Source organism: Parathielavia appendiculata (genome assembly GCF_033297405.1).
Source record: "Parathielavia appendiculata strain CBS 731.68 unplaced genomic scaffold N657scaffold_5, whole genome shotgun sequence".
Classification (NCBI taxonomy): Eukaryota; Fungi; Ascomycota; class Sordariomycetes; order Sordariales; family Chaetomiaceae; genus Parathielavia; species Parathielavia appendiculata.
In genome coordinates this window covers 1,333,753-1,349,811 of record NW_026944224.1, presented here as the reverse complement: position 1 = coordinate 1,349,811, position 16,059 = coordinate 1,333,753, and the positions used below count along the sequence as shown (strand labels likewise).

Genomic DNA, 16,059 nt, shown 5'->3' with positions numbered 1-16,059 from the left:
CTGAGTCCGACGCCGTCTCTTAAGCTTAATCATGATGAATCGAGAACCTGGAATTCACAGGGTCAAGAATGCGGACCGTGATACAGCCCGGCGTCTACTGTGTAGCCACAGTTGCCACGTGGGGGCGTCGGCTTCCTTGCTTGGCGATGTTGACGCCTGTCTCGACTTTCGAACAGCAGCAGCACCGGCAGATGGACCTGTGGGGTGGCTGCGCCGAAAGACATGAGGATCTATCGGATGAGACTGATATCCGTGATTGCTGATTTGCAATGATCACCAATAGGTAGATCAGACTTACCACAGTAGATCGGCGAACAGAAGCAATCATTCAGTTGACGCGATGTTTTGGTGGTTTTGGACGTCAGCGGTTGGCCAGAGATAACTCGGCGGGGGGCAGGGCCAGCGATATCACTATAATCCTCAGATTTCAGGGTGTAATTATTTCCCTGATGCCGAATGCATCTCAAGACAAGACCAGTCAGTTGGAGTGCTGGACCGTGACGCAGGAGAGACATGCAAGTCTTTAAAGCCGATTGAATCTTTGCCAACACGCAGGGTTACAAAGTGCAATGGTATGCGGATTGGAGTGATACTCGTCGAGTGTACTGTGTACGGTAGGTTCGGTGAAGGAATCCACAGTGCTGCACCACTACCATGATGATGTGACATGCCAAATTGTGGGAGAATCATCACCGTGTGTCATGGAATCCTTCTCATTTAGGTATTCTGAGGTCTCACCTAATATAGCAACGTTAGCAACCTGACTCCAGCTTTGTCACTTCGTGCTGTGAAAAGCGTTAGCTTCGCTATGGAACTGTTTATGGAGTACTTCCCCGATTTCCAGTGTTATGTCCTCCTAGCACTCGCTCCCAAACTCAGAGCAACACCCTCCTTTTGATGAATTGAACGTCAAGGTACTCGGTTCAAGGGAGCATGGACACACAGATGTACCTGCTCGCCATGTTTGCTTATCGGGTACTCAGGCCGCTCATTCCTGGCTAGTCCAGGACTCCAGACTCATGTGGGGGACATGGAGTCTCCACATAAGTCTTGGCAACGATACTTCAGCTGGCCCCTGAAGAGTGGGGGTTCAAATCATCATTCTTTGTCGCCTTGTCAGTGGACTGGTTCGTTTGCTTCTTCACCACTGAAACTGCAGATCTCACAATTCCCCGAGTTTTAGCGATTCAGCCACCGAGACTTCTTTTTCTCTTGGAAACCACGAGTACAGAGACAGTTTGATGACCACTTTTAACACCACGACATCGTCCTCCCCAGTCGTTGGCTGACTGCGAACATGCGGGCTGACGGAGGGACTTGCTGTATCCGTAACGCCAGCGTTACCTTATGCCCCAGCCTGTCACCCAATACCCATTAGACATCTCGACCTCCTTATCAGATGCCATACCTAACATCCTCCGGTAAGCGACACCATGCAAGATCCAGGGTCTTGTCCACGGTTTGGGCGCCATCTTCTTGCATTCAACACCCCTGCTGCCCAAGCTAGGGGCCAAGCTTCGAATTGCCATGATGCCATGACCGTTGCCCCCGGCAGGGTGGACTGCCCAGAGCTTGCCGTCCTCTCTCCTGTGAACCCTTCCCGTCCCAGCCATGGCAGCGTCACTTGGGAACGGCGTCTCGATAATCACTGATCGACGATACAATCTCATCTAGCCCGAGTCCGCCTGCAGAGTCTGGCCCGTGGATCGGCTTTGTCTCATCGTCCACGGCAGACCTGAAGGGGAGATGCCGGAAGCCAGTGAGGTTACCTTCGAGGAGAAAAAGCAACCGCGCTGCCCAATCGACATCTCCGAGAGACTCTCCGAAAGACCATCCAAATTTTTCATTCCGGGACACGACCGTGCTGGACATTGTCTTCGCTTCTTGCAGGATAACTGGTCTCTGTTGTACGAAAAAGCCTGACTTCTACTTGAACTTGTGTCGACCTCTCAGCCTTGAACGGAGGGCAATCTTGTTTGTCGACACATTGCCGATTCCACGTCCACGTATAGATTTCCAGTCATCCGTCGCCTCTGCTGGACGACAACTCGCTGACGTGACCGAGCTGCTTGGACCCGGCAAGCCTCTCCACAACCCTTTTTGTGTCGTTTTCCGTCCCAGCGCCGCGACAATGTCTGGCCGGAGCGCCTATGTCCGGAAGAAGACGGATCAAACCACCGGGCAGAGGACAGGAGGTCTCCGTGCGCGCGCCGGTTCCAACACCAGCTCCGACAATTCTACAATCAGCAAGGTCCCCATCGGCCCTGTATCTCATCATGACCGGCGGAGAGAGAGGAACATCATGGAGGATGAGGTGGTGACGTACAACCATGGGATTTCACTGTTGAGCTTGGATGCCGCGAGGGAACGCCTCAATACACCGCACCGACACCAACCGCCCAACGACCTCGCAGATGCCCGTCCCATGAGGCCGACGGTGAAGACGGATGACATATGCGGCATTGAGAAATCCGGGTTGAGGAGCGTGTTGGACAAGAAAAGTGACGAGGTACGAAAGGGCCTGGCCAAGGCTTTCATGTTCAAGAAGGACAAGAGGAGGAACGATGCTGAGACGCCGATGGACGCAAGACCGGAATCGCAGGCGACAGTACGGCCAGGCCAACACACTGGCCAAGAACATGCCGACAGACACAGGGCCGCTGTCCACTTTGCGCAGTATCCGAGCGTTTCGCAGGACCTAGTTGGAACTGTGCCGTCACCTTCGCCCATCTCGCCCATGGCACCCGAATCTATCGTGCCACCTATCAAGCGCTGGATGGGCGGGGGGAAGCCCGTGCAACGGTGGAACAAGCTCAGGAAGGACCCCGAACTCTGGGACCCCAACGGCGATGTGCTCGTCTTCTTCGGGCACCAGGAGGACTCATCCCAGCTCGATCCGTCGTTGCGATTGTCATCGCACCTCATCGAGGCCACCGAATCCCGCTATCTCATCACCCTTCTGCGGGAGGGCTCCACCGAAGAAGCCGCTCACACGCTGCTCTCTCCTGTTAGTCCTTCGCCGATGCTACAACGACATGGCTCGAACGCACAGCAACAACTCTCACCTCGAAATTTTGGCCATCGAGGGCGAACAACGCCGTCCGACTCGGACCGCAGCGGCTCGTGCGAGATGGACGGGCAGATCTCGTACAAGCTGTACTTTCCAGCACCTTCCAACATGACAACCATCGAGACGCTTCGATACCACATCACTACCCGCAATGTATTTGCCACACTCCAACACGCGTCTCTGGTTGGCTTTTATCTGTGCCAGGCCCTAAACGACCTGAACGCCCGCCTGGACGCCTACTTGTCTCCCGAAATCGATACCGTTGGCGCCATCATCGCCCACATCTCAGCACGTGGCATTGACGATGTGCGCAATGATGCCGAGACAGCAGTGAGTCTCCTGGCTTGGACCGAAGGGAGGGAAGTTCGGTGGGAGGAGGGTTGGCGTGAGATGTTCCTGCACTGCGCCGGCATGTACCCGCAGCTGGAATCATGCGATGACTTCAAACACGTAACGCCAATCACGCGGGCCCTCCTGGAGCGCGCAAGCTTGGAGATGCAACTACGTGTGCAGTCTGCTGAGGAGCGGCTGGCGAGCTTCCAATACAGCGACATTTGGCCGGCCGCGGTGGCCATTACTGCCAGCACGAGCGGTCCGGTGGTTACAGCTCCGGCGAAGGCGGCGGCGGATCGCCTGCGGCAGTTCTTTCTGCAGCATTATGCACGAGAGTTTGGAGAGTGGCCACCACCTCCGGCGCAGGAATCGCCCATACTATCTGGGAATTATGAGGAAAGCATCTGGTTGACGAGGACAGTGGCGCAAATGCTGCAGAGGGACTTCGCGGCTTTGTACGACTATCTTGTCAACCGGGACATCATCTGGGATGAGTCTGAAGCCCGGCCGAGCCGCAAGTGGATGATGGTGAGCGAGAGCGGAAACCGCGGCTTCGAAGCGGACACGCCGGACCTACCGATGACGGACATGCTCATCGAGTTCGATAATAAGCACCGGTTCCCGCACATCCCCCATCCGTATCCGCTCGTGCCGGAGTCGGTCCCGTCTCTGTCCGGTGCTGGCGCGGAGACTTCGGGAAGCGGGATATTTGGCGGCAAACTCAGCAAAAAGAATGGCAACCCCGCTGGTCCGAACGGGCCGGGGCGTGGAGGGTCGGCTGAGCGGCGCATCCAGCTGGCATACACCGAAGCCACCAACATTTGCCTCCTCGGCTCGGATTTCACCCACTCCAACCTCGTGGACGCATTCACCAAGTTTGAGAAGACGGACCGGATCGGCGAAGTCGACCCTTCCACGGCGCGCCGGGGCCGCTGGGTGCTCATCTACGGCATTCTCCAGACCCTTGCCAGCGTCTCGGTGGATGCACCCGCGGTACGCTACGAAGACGGCGTGCCATATCACCTCTCGCCGCGGCTGAAGGGCGTCAAGATCCCGCCCTGGAAGACCAGTGGCCAACCACGTCCAAGCCACCAACACCACGAGGCGACCCATGAGCTATCCCACTGCTGGACCGTCCCCGCGACGTGGCACTCGGGCGGCGATACAACCAACAGCGAGGCCGAGAACTCGTCTAACGAGGACGGAGGAGGCTTCAATCCGGCGAGCTATGGACCCCGCAACGGCGGCGGCGGCGGTAGACGCGGCTCGCACTGGCTCATGCCTAGCATCACCACTAGCACTACCACCACCGGGCAGCGCAGAGCGGGTGGTGGTGGCCAGTCGTCATCGGTCCGCAGCGCCAACAGCAGCCGGGCGCCGTCGGTCGTGGGGAGTACGGGCCACAGCGCGTACACGGCCAGTACGGCGACTACTAGGCCGTTCAGTAGTTCCACGTCGGCGGCCAGCGTGCTGTCGTACTCCGGTAGCGACACGGGGAGTAGTGTGCGCCCGCCGTCTTCGCCGGCTGCGCCGTGGCCGGGGCAGGGACAGGGACAGCAAGGTCCAGGGGGAGGGGGGGGAGGGCCGCCGCCGCCGTCGAATTTTCGGGGTAGACAGCATGGGGTGGTGCTTCCCGCTGAAAAGGAGATGGAGTGGGCTGGAGCTGGGACTGGTCATCATTCGGGGAAGATGATGTATGTGCATGGCCCGCTCCCGCAGCTTCCTGTTAATAACATGAAGCTTGGTGGGCGCGGAGCTGGTGCACGTCCGGAGGAACAGCGCTATGGAGGGGTGCGGTTGTCAGGACTGGATGATTTCTTGGATGAGGAGGAGGTGGATGTGGATGGGGAGAGTTTTGTCATGATGGGCTATGGTGTTAATGGTATTGGTAATGGTGGTGGTGGTGGCAGGCCTGAGAAACGGATGCCGATCGAGGGGAGGGGTGGGGCTGCTGGAGAAAGACGGGGTGGGGCTGGGACGGAGGCGGAGGATGTGGGGCTGGTGATAAGGGATTTTGATGAACTTGGTGTTTGAGCGGCTTGGTTGTCTCTCTCGTACGGAGTACGGGTACTCCGTATGAAGAGCTGTTACGGATAATAGCGTGTAATTCTCCGAAGGCTTGGTAAAGTTTGCAGTCAGCGACGTGGATTGCATGCAGTGCCTCTAGCTGTTGTTGGATGTTCCAGCCATCCGGAATTTCTGCGGCGGAACCGGTGCCGGGCAACCGACCGTGTTTGTTGATTGGTCGAGCTGCCAACCTCCAGCTTTCTTCAGCTTGCTGCAGACCTGATGAGATGCCTGTGTTTAGGGTGCTTTTCTGGACATCTTCTTTGCGCAGAACAACAAATCTATTGTTTGAACCTTTGCATTCTGCGTCTTTTCTCTCGACTGCAGATACCCCAGGCCACGTTTTCCTCGGTTTCGGTTAGCGGCACGGTTCCTGAATTTGCTTCCGTGTTGCTGTGCCAATAACGTCTGATATTCAAAACGATCTGCGCCCGACGTCATATAGGGGTCCTGCGACTTGCGACTGCTGTTAGTACAGTACGAATACACTGCGCACTCCGCTAACTCGCGGGGCTTTCTTGGACGGCCCTGTACCGGCCATCGGGACTATTACCGGCACAAGTTGGTGTTACCTAGCACCACGTGCGCCGATCCAGTCGACCTTGCTCGACAGCGACACACCCAGCTCACGACACACACAACACAGGCCGCACACCACCGCGGTGAGTTCAGAACGGGGAACCAGCCCCTCGACTGCGCCCGGCTGGAGGATCGCGCTGAGGGCGGCTGAGAGTGTGTAAGCGACGAATCAAAAGATTCGCGCGCCGAGCTCGACTTTTCAACTGCAGTCTCACCGGCAACTTGGCTCTAAAGAATCGCTCTCTTCTCTCTCTGCGATTGCTGACTTTTTGCGGGGTTGAGCTGCGACTCGACTTGACAACCACAATCGACGCCGAACAATCGTCCAGTCATTGGTTTTGCACTTACACAACGACTAGACAACGCAGTCTTCGCGCAGCAGCGCATCCAAACCGCCCAACATGATCTTCGCAATCCTGTTCATCTTCTGGCGCATCGCCGAGATTCTTACTCTGGTAAGCCCACACGACACTCTCATACCTTCGAGCTCATTTTCCGCTCTTCAAAATACTGACATTGCGTGTGTGTTGCTTAACAGATCCCCATCATGGGCATGCTAGCCTACTTTGTCAACATCCACCTCGAGTCCAACACCATGACGCCGACGTACATCCTGCTGCTTTTCATCGTGTCGGTCGTCGCGCTGGCCTGGTCGCTCTTCACGCTCTTCAGCTACCACCGGTCCTCGCGCAACGCCCAGTTCGTCGCGCTCGTCGACCTGGCCTTTCTCGGCGCCTTCATCGCAGGAGTCTATTACCTACGCTTTATCGCCCGCGCCGACTGCGCCTCTCTCGAGTCCGGGTCGAGCGTCTATTTAGATTTTGGCCTGCTGGGGAGCGCGACCGTCGTGACGGGGTGGGACGTCAGCGTCAACAGGACGTGCAGCATGCTCAAGGCGTGCTTCGCGCTGGGGATCATGAACTGTGTCTTCTTCTTTGTTACGGCCGTGCTCGCGTGGATTCATGGTGATCGGGCTGTCAAGGAGGAGAGGCGGTATGTGGAGACGAGGAGGAGGACGACGAGCCACAGTCGGCATTCGCGCAGCCGCAGTGGCCGCCGCAGTCATAGTGGCCATCGCCATGGCGGGGGAAGCAGGCGGAGCTCGCATTCGCATCATCGGGCTTATGTCTGAGATGGTGGTGAGCTGGAGTTTCGGGGGGTGGGGGAGAGGAAAAGGTGGAAGAGGGAAGGCGTGGATTGCTTCTTCCTTGCCAGCGTTTTTCGTGGGGGAGGTATATATCAGGGCTTGAGACTGTGCATATGATGCGATGTGCAAAGGACGACCTCGAGGTCAGGCGTTGACATCCAGTTACGAGGTCATGACATGCTCTTAGGGGGCTGGGCTGGTTATGTTTGATGATGCTGTAGATGTCTTATAGATAGCGTTTGTCTCCATTTCAGCGTTCAACTCCGGCTAGCAAGCAGGCGATTAGCGTTCCCATACTCTCATCTTGTTGATATGGTTCACCGGCGTGACATGCATACGATTCTTCTGCTGGTATCTGGAATGTCAGTTTAGTTCGGGATTTCAAGATGCTGTATGCAGTATTTCACAAGCTGTGAATGGGATGGACGTAACTAGTGATCTGAAGATATAGAACCATTGATGACCTTCCACATGCTAGACTTCTTCTTCACAAATATGTCTAGCCGCGTACTAGTTAGTGGAGTTTGAACAATGACATCTCTATATATTGGCCAATATCATGCTCATATGACTCCTGAATCCTGGAGGGCAGAGCAGCAGCACTCGGCCGTGCACTTACTCACCTGGCCACCCCACATTCTAATACTATCTTAGCCCAACCATTCTCATGGAATGCCGCCAGGACCGGCATCCGTCACCCCAAACTCACACCTCTTGAGTTATTTTTCTCTCGATACTATGGGAAACACCGTATCGCGGTCCCAGAGACCCAAGTTAAGGCTCTCCTACCGACGAAGCGAAGGATACGAAACTCGTCCGCCCTGCGGCACCGAATTTCACTCAACAAGAAAACTCTAGATCGGATACTGCAGCGCATAGGGCACCCCGCTGCACAGCAAAGCCGAGTCTCAATCCACTCTCGACGACGACTCGAGGCTTCACGAAAAACCACCCTTACCCCAACCTGAAGGAAGTGAAGCGCAGCAGACGACCTCGCTCAAACATTCGAGGGCTGCAGACATACTGCCGGTGAGCAACCTGAAACAGGTGGACACAAACAAGCCGCTGCCGCCATTGCCTTTTACAACCTCCTTCGTAGATCTCGAACAACAGCTCGAACGCGACTTCATTCGACGACAGCGCGAGCTGACCCTACGAATCCTCGAGTCCAAACAGCCAATTCGGGGCTTGAGAACGAGGGTGCCGACCGTCATCCTCAAGCGGATTGAGAAGGTTGCAATGCTTTGGAGCCGTGTCGATTCGAGGGCAACGACTCGGAGGAGAAACCACGACGACTTGTGGTTGGTAGGGAACCAGGGCTGTCCCACAAGAACACTGTGGTCCTGAACTCGGCTTGTTGAGGAAGTGGCAGGCACATCATGAGGAATGCGGATTATAGGGAGGATGAATTGGTGATGATTCAGCTTCGCTACGGCTGATTGGCGTTGGGGTAAGATCGGCCGAAGAAGGTAGAGCATCATTACCTGCCTGAGGCTTGCTTACCGTACCTTGATCATTTCTGGGAGTTATTACGACGAACTTGGAGACCCCAAGGTCAAATCAAGGGGTTGTTTCCCAATTTGAAAACCCGACTAGGAGTAAAGTTGAAGTCACGGTGTTTAAGGTACGGTATGTGATCGATTGTTTGCAGCCAGTCCGCGATCCAACCCGCTCCGCCAAACATACCGTGCGAGAGTGCGGCAATGGTTCCGTCGTATCAAGTTACTAGTACCTGCCATCATATGAGGCTTCTTGGTGTTGCACAGCAACGCCCAAGCCGCCAGTCGGTGCAAGATCAAGGAGCTAGATGGTTGTGTTGCTCATTTCGAAAGGAGGTTACCGTACGTAAGGCAGTTACAATCATACCATATGTTTGTTAGCGTGGAATTGGGTAAGGAACAAGAGAAACTGTTCAGTAAACACCTTCTGTGTCCTCCTCCTCTTCTTCTTCTTTCTTTCTCTCCCCATCTCGTTCTTTCTCTTTCTTCCTTCTATTACCAATATTCTTTATCTTCTTTCTTTATTTTATCTCTACTTCTTGCTCTTTCCTTTCTTTGTTATTTTGCTTTCATTTCTTTTATTCTACCTTTTCTTCACCGTAACGCTATGTATTCCTTCCATCTTCCCATCTTCCAACTTCTCTTACCTTCTTTCTTCAAGTCTCCGTTTCCATTCTCGGATCAAGGCCTACCATGTGCGATGCAAACAACTTGAAACAACCAGGGCTGAATTGCTTACAAATCCTCGAAAGATTAAGGATCCAGGCCAACTGAAAGTTATAGACCTCTAGGAGCATTCAAGTAGTTTGTAATGGTGAGTAGTAAACAGGTTGTTAAGGTAATGAGCGACTAACGTTACTTGAACTTCAAAGTTCAAAAATAAAGCAGACAGTTATATAAAGTAAGAAATGAACACTAAAAGAAACTGAAAAGATAGACGGGAATGGATATTGAACGAGTGACTGAAAGTGGCTGAAAGAGTGACTTAAAGTGAACAGGTCTGGTGTTGAATGAGTGACCGGCCAGCGAGAAAAGAGTCGAGCAGTAAGTATGCTGAGAAGAGAATGGTAGCAAAATTGTGACAGCGGGACCGAAAGATGGTAAAGAGAGCGACTGCGACGTATCTGTTTTCAAATGCGAGTGTCCCAAGCCATGAGAGAACTAGAACCAAGATCAACCATGACGCCATGTTCTCTGTACCAAAGAAGACAAGATGACTGTATCCCAGTTGCAAGCAACGCCGGATAATGCAAGTGTTGTATGTAAAGATCGCCTGTGTTTAACGAGTGTCGTGAGGGTGAATGAGTGACCGACGGGTGTGTAGCGTACTCAGACTTCCCCTGGGGACCTGTGGCCCGCGAACGGTTGTCGAGTATGAAGCGAGTGTCGTTGGGAAGCCGGTAATGTGTAGAAAGTAGGTGCGTGTGAGAAGCCAGCGAGGTCATGCAAGAGCTTGAAGCGAATGTCGTGTGTGAAGTGAGTGTCTTGCGTGTCATGTGCGCTGAAGCCGAAGAGCGACTTGAATAGCATGCCGAAACGACTGAAACGAATGAAAGCAGAAACGACACATGGATCCCACGCTCCCTGTTCCCAGCTCAAGTTTTCCCAAACGCTGGCTTACGTCTCGAGCCGGCCGCCAGCTGCTTCATAGCAGGGTGGGAGCCAATAAGCTGACGACCAACGCCCTGGGTGGTCAAGCTGAAGTTTTACACGACCTGAATCATGGCGGTGATGCACAGCTTGTTGGTCCACGTCAAAAATGTCCTCTGTTGGAGATGAAGCCGTCGGTCAGAGCTTTATCAAGTTCCCCGAAGAATTCGGGCAAGTCGGGAGCCGGCAAGCACTGGTATGAGGGGATGGAATTGTTATCGGCGCCAGTGTAGTTGCCGAGTCCTGACCTGGGACTTTGTCTTGGACGGATGCCACGCCAAAGACTTGGGGATGATGTTCTGCCGAGGCGGTCGCTGAGGCGAAAGTGCTGGCTGTAACGAGGGCGGCGACGGATACGGGGTGCATTATAACAAGGAGCGGACGGGACCGTGACAGGTAGGAAGTAACGAATGGAAAGGGTGTAGCCCAGGGGGTGAATGGGATGCGAAGGAACGACATCCCCAAGGCATGGCCGATTGGTGATAGGATGAAGCGAGTGTGGGTGAGAACATGGCTCAGATTTGACGGAGGATTGCCAGATGGTATAAGTATGTCGGAGACTGGGTATAGGATACGCATGCTTGGACTTTTCTGTGATGGCGTGGCAGGTCGACCAACTTGGAGTCAGGGACACACGGTGATACACATGGCGAGAAACAAAACATCAGACACCAAACGATCCAAACCCGTCGATCCGGCTGTCGACATCGTGGTTCGGGCGCCGAATGGACAGCTGCCGGCGTTTCAGGACGGGCGGGTTTCTCCATTTTAGCCGCCGCAACTGTGCCATCGGGAGCCGCAGAACAAGGCCTGGATGGGTCCCAAAAGAAGGATTGCCGGGGCATGGTTCTGTGCTGTGACACTGGGCGGGCCCTCACAGCGGCCGCAGGGAACGGCGACACACAAAATGAGGAAGCAGTGGCGTTCAGGTGCTGTCAGAGGCCGTAAAAAGAAGCCCTCGGCCTTCTAACCCCGTCGATTGGCTCCCCGCGATTCCGTCACACGGTCAGTCGGCGTGGGGCAGCCTTGGCCCGGAACGGGACCGAGACAGGTCCCACATTGCCGTGACATTGGGCCCTTCCAGATTCCATTGTGACTGCCAACTGCTCAATCCATCGGGTGAAATTAAAGTAATGGCTTAGAAAAAGACTAAAAAGTCGCCGTACTCTTGAAACGACGTACACATCTTGAAGTGTAACAGTGCATCCATTGAAAAGCGAAGGACTGAGAGAGAAACACCGGCATGGCTTTGCATTGTTCTATTGAGCTATTAAATGTTAAAATTACTGAGGTCCGATGGTGTAGTTGGTTATCACGTCAGTCTAACACACTGAAGGTCTCCAGTTCGAACCTGGATCGGATCAAGCTTAACTTTTGCCAGATTCTGCACATTTTTAACTACCCCACTTTCCCTTCTTTGAATAATCAACGCAGCAAATGTCTCACATACACAGTCAAAGGCGCGATGGCAGAGTGGTCTAATGCGTATGACTCGAAATCATATCTCTTCGGAGGCGTCGGTTCAAATCCGACTCGCGTCGACTTTTGCCTTTCGCAAAGTTTCTGGCTGAATTATATTCTGATTTTTGCATTTCAGCTTGCGGGTGCCTACTCTGTCCCACGCATGAACCTCAAACCAAGGGCAGCAATCTCTTAACACACCACAAGTTAAACTCGGGATCCTTCCGTAGCTGCGTATGCTTGTATTTTGGCGATGGCGGCCCGCGTAACTCCCGATTCTGGAAGCCGAAATGCCCCACCGCGAGGTCCTCGATTCAAGATCCACTCCCGGCGCCAAATTTTGGCCCCCGGCTTCCGGTCCCTCTTTGACGTACCAGAATCGCTGATCCGGCCGCAGAACAAGAACCGCGGGTCCGGGCTCTCGTGGCGTGGGTCGCAAGCATGTACAGAAAACAGAGGAAAAATGCAAGATCTCTTGCATCCTGTCGGGACGACCATCCATGAGCTGTTATAGGATATTGCAGGGTGTTTTGGCGAGATTTTGCGCAGACAGGATGGCTGGCGTTGCGGTGCGGACGGCGAGGCAAACAGCGCCTGTCCTGGCAAGACAGTCATGCTCCCGGCAATTGCAATCAGTTGTTTTTGGGGTTGGTAGCATGTCTGGGACGACGAGGGGTCCATCAGGAATCAGGTTGAAGCTCAACTGTAACAGAAGCTTTTCGCAGTCGACAAGGTGGAGGTCGGCGGTTGCCCCTGAAGTCAACAGAGGCGGTTCGAAGCTGTGGAAGAGCGCCGACGAAGCGGTTGCCGATATCAAGAGCGGTTCGGTCATCTTAAGTTCGGGATTCGGTCTGTGTGGTGTTGCCTGTGAGTTTAGATGAACCCTCGAAACTGTCTGGAGCTCAAAAGAGTAACTCACGTTGAGAAACAGCAACCCTGATCGCGGCACTCCGAAACCGAGGACCCGAGTCTCTCCATTCACTCACTTGCGTCTCCAACAATGCGGGCGCAGAAGGGCGCGGGGGCCTGGCTCTCCTGACAGAGAACGGGCAGGTAGATCGAATGATCATGTCGTACCTGGGACCAAACAAGAAGCTGGAGCGCCAGTATCTTACCGGCAAAATTGCCGTCGAGCTGTGTCCTCAGGGGACTCTGGCCGAGAGAATACGCGCGGCAGGGAGCGGCATTCCCGCCTTCTTCACCCCAACGGGCGGTCGTGAGTGGTCTTCGCTGTCTGACCTCTTATTTGACCTGACAGGTAACAGAAACACTCGTGCACGACGGCGCAATCCCGGTTCGGTTTGATGCTGACGGCAATGTGGTTGAGGTTGGCAAGCCTCGGGAGACGAGGATATTCAACGGCCGGAGGTACCTGATGGAGACGGCGCTGCATGGGGATGTGGCAATCCTCCGGGCATGGAAGGTTGACAAAGCGGGGAACTGCGTATTCCGGTCAATGGTTCCGCTCTCCTTCCTATGGGCTTGTCTCTGACGTCCGCAGGTACACGACCAAGTCGTTTGCGCCCCTGATGGCCAAGGCGGCAAAGCTCGCCATCGTGGAGGCCGAGAACATTGTCGAAGTAGGCGAAATCGACCCCAACGACGTCGCCCTGCCGGGTATCTTCATCGACCGAATCGTTCCGGCAACACAGTCCTCGCTGATAGAGATTCTCAAGACACGGTGGGTTGGAGAGGGCAAAGAGCCCAGGGTGAAAGGAGAAGCTCAGATTAGGAGGGACCGCATCGCACGACGGGCGGCAAAGGAACTAAAGGACGGCTTCTATGTGAACCTGGGAGTTGGTACGCATCACCTCTCTCTGACTCTGTTGAAGTGTTTCGAGCTGACCAACACAGGCATCCCTACCCTTGCTCCCTCCTTCCTCCCACCAGGCCAGCAAGTCTGGATCCAGTCAGAGAACGGCATCCTCGGCATGGGCGACTACCCGCTGCCCGAGGCCGTTGACCCGCAAGTTTCAACTCTAATCTTCCCATTTCCACCACGCCATGACTAACCCAGACCCAACAGGGACATCATCAACGCCGGCAAAGAAACCACCACCCTCGTCCCGGGGGCAGCGACCTTCGACTCGTCCGAGTCCTTCAGCATGATCCGCGGCGGCCACGTCGACGTGTCCATCCTCGGCGCCCTGCAGGTCAGCGCCGCTGGCGACCTGGCCAACTACATGATCCCCGGCAAGGTGTTCAAGGGCATGGGCGGGGCTATGGACCTCGTCTCGAACCCGGACAGCACCAAGATTGTGGTGGCCACCGAGCACGTGGCCAAGGACGGGACGAGTAAGGTCGTGCAAACGTGCAGCTTGCCGTTGACGGGCGCGCGGGTGGTGAGCACGGTTATTACGGATCTGGTGAGTTCGGGAGCAGACATGGTGAGAAACTGGGGGATGTGTAATGCTGACGTGTTGCAGTGCGTCTTTCAGGTGGATCGGAAGCGTGGGATCTTGACTCTGACGGAGGTTGCGCCGGGTGTGGACGTGGAGGAGGTGAGGAGCAAGACGGACGCGTCCTTCACGGTGGCCGACGACTTGACACTTATGGAGTGAGGTCCCAGGAGGTAGCATATCCATTAGGGGGTTTTGTATTTCTCGCATCAGCGTGCCCGCATATATTTGAGAAATATGCTCTTCAGTGAAGCCCGTATATATCTATCAACAATCGCTGTGCACATGGGATCCGTTCGCCTACCCTCATTACCAGGTATGTACACCAATATGTCCTACAACTTCGCCTTGACCCCTTCCCTTTCCCCATGATCCCCTTCCCACCTCGCAAACCCAACGCCAATCGCCTCAGCAATAGCATCCACGCTCCGCAACAACCACTCACACCCCTCATCCCCAGCCAACCTCTCCACCCCCTCAGCCTCCTCCTTCCCATCCTCAGCCTCACCACCGAACTCCTCCCAATGCAACCCCTGCTCAACCCCCTTCCGCAACCCGAAAACATGCGACAGCACCTGCGGCCCGACCCCCGTCTGCGCCCTCAAACACGCAATCGCCACCACGCTCGTCAGATTCCTCCCCACGCTCGCCAACCCACCACCCCTTCTTCTCCCCTCCGTATCCTGTTTTCCTCCCTCCAAAGAAGAAGAAGAAGGAGGAGGAAAAGGAGGATCAGCCAACAGAGGCCCGTAGTGACTCCCCAGGATATGGACGGGCAAGTCGGGATGGCTGTCGGCCAACCTCGCCTCGAGCTTCTCGTCGAGCGGCGTGTAGATGCTCTTCCACAATGCCCTGCCCCGGTGCGCGACACCGGATAAGTTCTCGGGCGTGAGGGCCCGGGTAGGCGTGGTGGAGAGCTGGGACGACCAGGCGTGCTGGGCCAGGCCGGCTCTGAAGGCGCCTAGGCAGTTGATTGTGCGCGGGATACCGTTGAAGGAGATGCACTTCAGGCCGATCTCGCGGATCAGTTCGGCTGTGGATAGCGCGGTGAGGGTTGTTGTTTTGCTGGTGGTGGTGCTGCTGCCGACTGTGGATTGTTTGGAGGAAGAGGAGGAGGCGAGATCGTGCAGGATGAGGAGGGAGGCGGGGGAATTGAGGGTGAATGTAGCTGCTGCCTTAATGTTTTGTTCGTGTTTTAGCAATAAGGATGAAGGAGGTATTAGTGGTGATGAGATGGGTTGGTTAGAGGATGAGGGTATGAGGACATGGAAGGAGGGCTTACGGAGAGCGTCACCCATGGGCGATCGCCATACTTGCGCTCTCTCGCCTCACGGGCGATGCGCGTGTAGACATCGCGAATGTGCTGTGGCGCGGGAGTCTGGCCTGGTCGCGCAAACGGCGCGTTGATGAGCGCTTTCAGGGACGGGGAGAGCTTCGACATGTCTGATGTATCCGTAGGTCCCAGCTTCGTCTCAAGTTTCTTAGACTCCTTCGCTGGCGCTGACATGTCAAGCGCAGATCAGGAAACTTCAAGATCTGAAACATTCAATCCCATCCCGTGCTAAACCAGTGGACTCGGCTCCCAGATCTGTTTAACTCACCTCTATTGATTTGTTCTGCACTGCCCGGTGTGTCGCAACATGGGAGCTTCGAATGCGATCAGAAATTGGCAGGTGAAACATCCCTGTCCGATCTGGTCTCAGTGGGGTAAACGTTGCCCGACCGAGGCTTCCAAGGCTTCAGGTCTTGGCACTCGGCGCCTAGAAGTGCGACCGAGGCCGGCGGACGACCCGGCGTTAAACGTCGAGGGTGGACACTCGGAATCTTGACATTGTTGTTGTATCGTTCCATGGC

The 16,059-nt window shown here is 55.1% G+C and overlaps 6 protein-coding genes and 2 non-coding genes across 8 annotated transcripts; 5 read left to right on the top strand and 3 right to left on the bottom strand.

Moving 5' to 3' along the window:
• Window positions 1–2,131: 2,131 nt before the first annotated feature.
• Window positions 2,132–4,561, top strand: N657DRAFT_553618 (uncharacterized protein; the record flags this gene model as incomplete). Its single annotated transcript, XM_062787920.1, has 1 exon — window positions 2,132–4,561. A coding segment is annotated over one exon (2,430 nt), but the record flags the coding sequence as incomplete, so codon positions are not given.
• Window positions 4,562–6,181: 1,620 nt separating this feature from the next.
• N657DRAFT_396215 (uncharacterized protein) lies at window positions 6,182–7,404 on the top strand. Its single transcript, XM_062787177.1, has 2 exons — window positions 6,182–6,504; window positions 6,588–7,404. Exons 1-2 carry the CDS (start codon window positions 6,451–6,453, stop codon window positions 7,179–7,181), a joined length of 648 nt encoding a protein of 215 aa, XP_062648334.1. The 5' UTR covers window positions 6,182–6,450; the 3' UTR covers window positions 7,182–7,404.
• Window positions 7,405–7,861: 457 nt separating this feature from the next.
• On the bottom strand, window positions 7,862–8,795 carry N657DRAFT_396199 (uncharacterized protein). Its single transcript, XM_062787176.1, has one exon. It carries the CDS (start codon window positions 8,675–8,677, stop codon window positions 8,135–8,137), a length of 543 nt encoding a protein of 180 aa, XP_062648333.1. The 5' UTR covers window positions 8,678–8,795; the 3' UTR covers window positions 7,862–8,134.
• An 860-nt stretch (window positions 8,796–9,655) lies between these two features.
• N657DRAFT_396197 (uncharacterized protein) lies at window positions 9,656–10,337 on the bottom strand. The gene has a single exon (XM_062787175.1). It carries the CDS (start codon window positions 10,189–10,191, stop codon window positions 9,826–9,828), a length of 366 nt encoding a protein of 121 aa, XP_062648332.1. The 5' UTR covers window positions 10,192–10,337; the 3' UTR covers window positions 9,656–9,825.
• Window positions 10,338–11,635: 1,298 nt separating this feature from the next.
• N657DRAFT_t76 lies at window positions 11,636–11,709 on the top strand. Its single transcript has one exon. It is a non-coding gene; the product is annotated as a tRNA-Val (tRNA).
• Window positions 11,710–11,804: 95 nt separating this feature from the next.
• N657DRAFT_t77 lies at window positions 11,805–11,886 on the top strand. The gene has a single exon. It is a non-coding gene; the product is annotated as a tRNA-Ser (tRNA).
• On the top strand, window positions 11,813–14,461 carry N657DRAFT_690071 (3-oxoacid CoA-transferase). The gene is made up of 7 exons (XM_062797026.1): window positions 11,813–12,673; window positions 12,738–13,022; window positions 13,072–13,258; window positions 13,308–13,606; window positions 13,661–13,772; window positions 13,833–14,172; window positions 14,233–14,461. The coding sequence occupies exons 1-7, from the start codon at window positions 12,307–12,309 to the stop codon at window positions 14,365–14,367; spliced, it is 1,725 nt and encodes a 574-aa protein (XP_062648331.1). The 5' UTR covers window positions 11,813–12,306; the 3' UTR covers window positions 14,368–14,461.
• On the bottom strand, window positions 14,402–15,933 carry N657DRAFT_644799 (uncharacterized protein). The gene is made up of 2 exons (XM_062792828.1): window positions 15,488–15,933; window positions 14,402–15,380 (listed from the first exon to the last, which is right to left on the bottom strand). The coding sequence occupies exons 1-2, from the start codon at window positions 15,710–15,712 to the stop codon at window positions 14,541–14,543; spliced, it is 1,065 nt and encodes a 354-aa protein (XP_062648330.1). The 5' UTR covers window positions 15,713–15,933; the 3' UTR covers window positions 14,402–14,540.
• Between the last annotated feature and the right edge of the window lie 126 nt (window positions 15,934–16,059).

Excerpts from the sequence above, each read along its gene's own strand:
- N657DRAFT_644799 (XM_062792828.1), bottom strand. The coding sequence starts at position 15,712 with ATGTCAGCGCCAGCGAAGGAGTCTAAGAAACTTGAGACGAAGCTGGGA. Across the intron at positions 15,381-15,487 it reads GCCCATGGGTGACGCTCTCC|GCAGCAGCTACATTCACCCT; the intron begins GTAAGCCCTCCT and ends CAAAACATTAAG.
- N657DRAFT_396197 (XM_062787175.1), bottom strand. The coding sequence starts at position 10,191 with ATGACACGCAAGACACTCACTTCACACACGACATTCGCTTCAAGCTCT.
- N657DRAFT_396199 (XM_062787176.1), bottom strand. The coding sequence starts at position 8,677 with ATGATGCTCTACCTTCTTCGGCCGATCTTACCCCAACGCCAATCAGCC.
- N657DRAFT_396215 (XM_062787177.1), top strand. The coding sequence starts at position 6,451 with ATGATCTTCGCAATCCTGTTCATCTTCTGGCGCATCGCCGAGATTCTT. Across the intron at positions 6,505-6,587 it reads TCGCCGAGATTCTTACTCTG|ATCCCCATCATGGGCATGCT; the intron begins GTAAGCCCACAC and ends GTTGCTTAACAG.
- N657DRAFT_690071 (XM_062797026.1), top strand. The coding sequence starts at position 12,307 with ATGAGCTGTTATAGGATATTGCAGGGTGTTTTGGCGAGATTTTGCGCA. Across the intron at positions 13,259-13,307 it reads GCGGGGAACTGCGTATTCCG|GTACACGACCAAGTCGTTTG; the intron begins GTCAATGGTTCC and ends TGACGTCCGCAG. Across the intron at positions 14,173-14,232 it reads GCACGGTTATTACGGATCTG|TGCGTCTTTCAGGTGGATCG; the intron begins GTGAGTTCGGGA and ends GACGTGTTGCAG.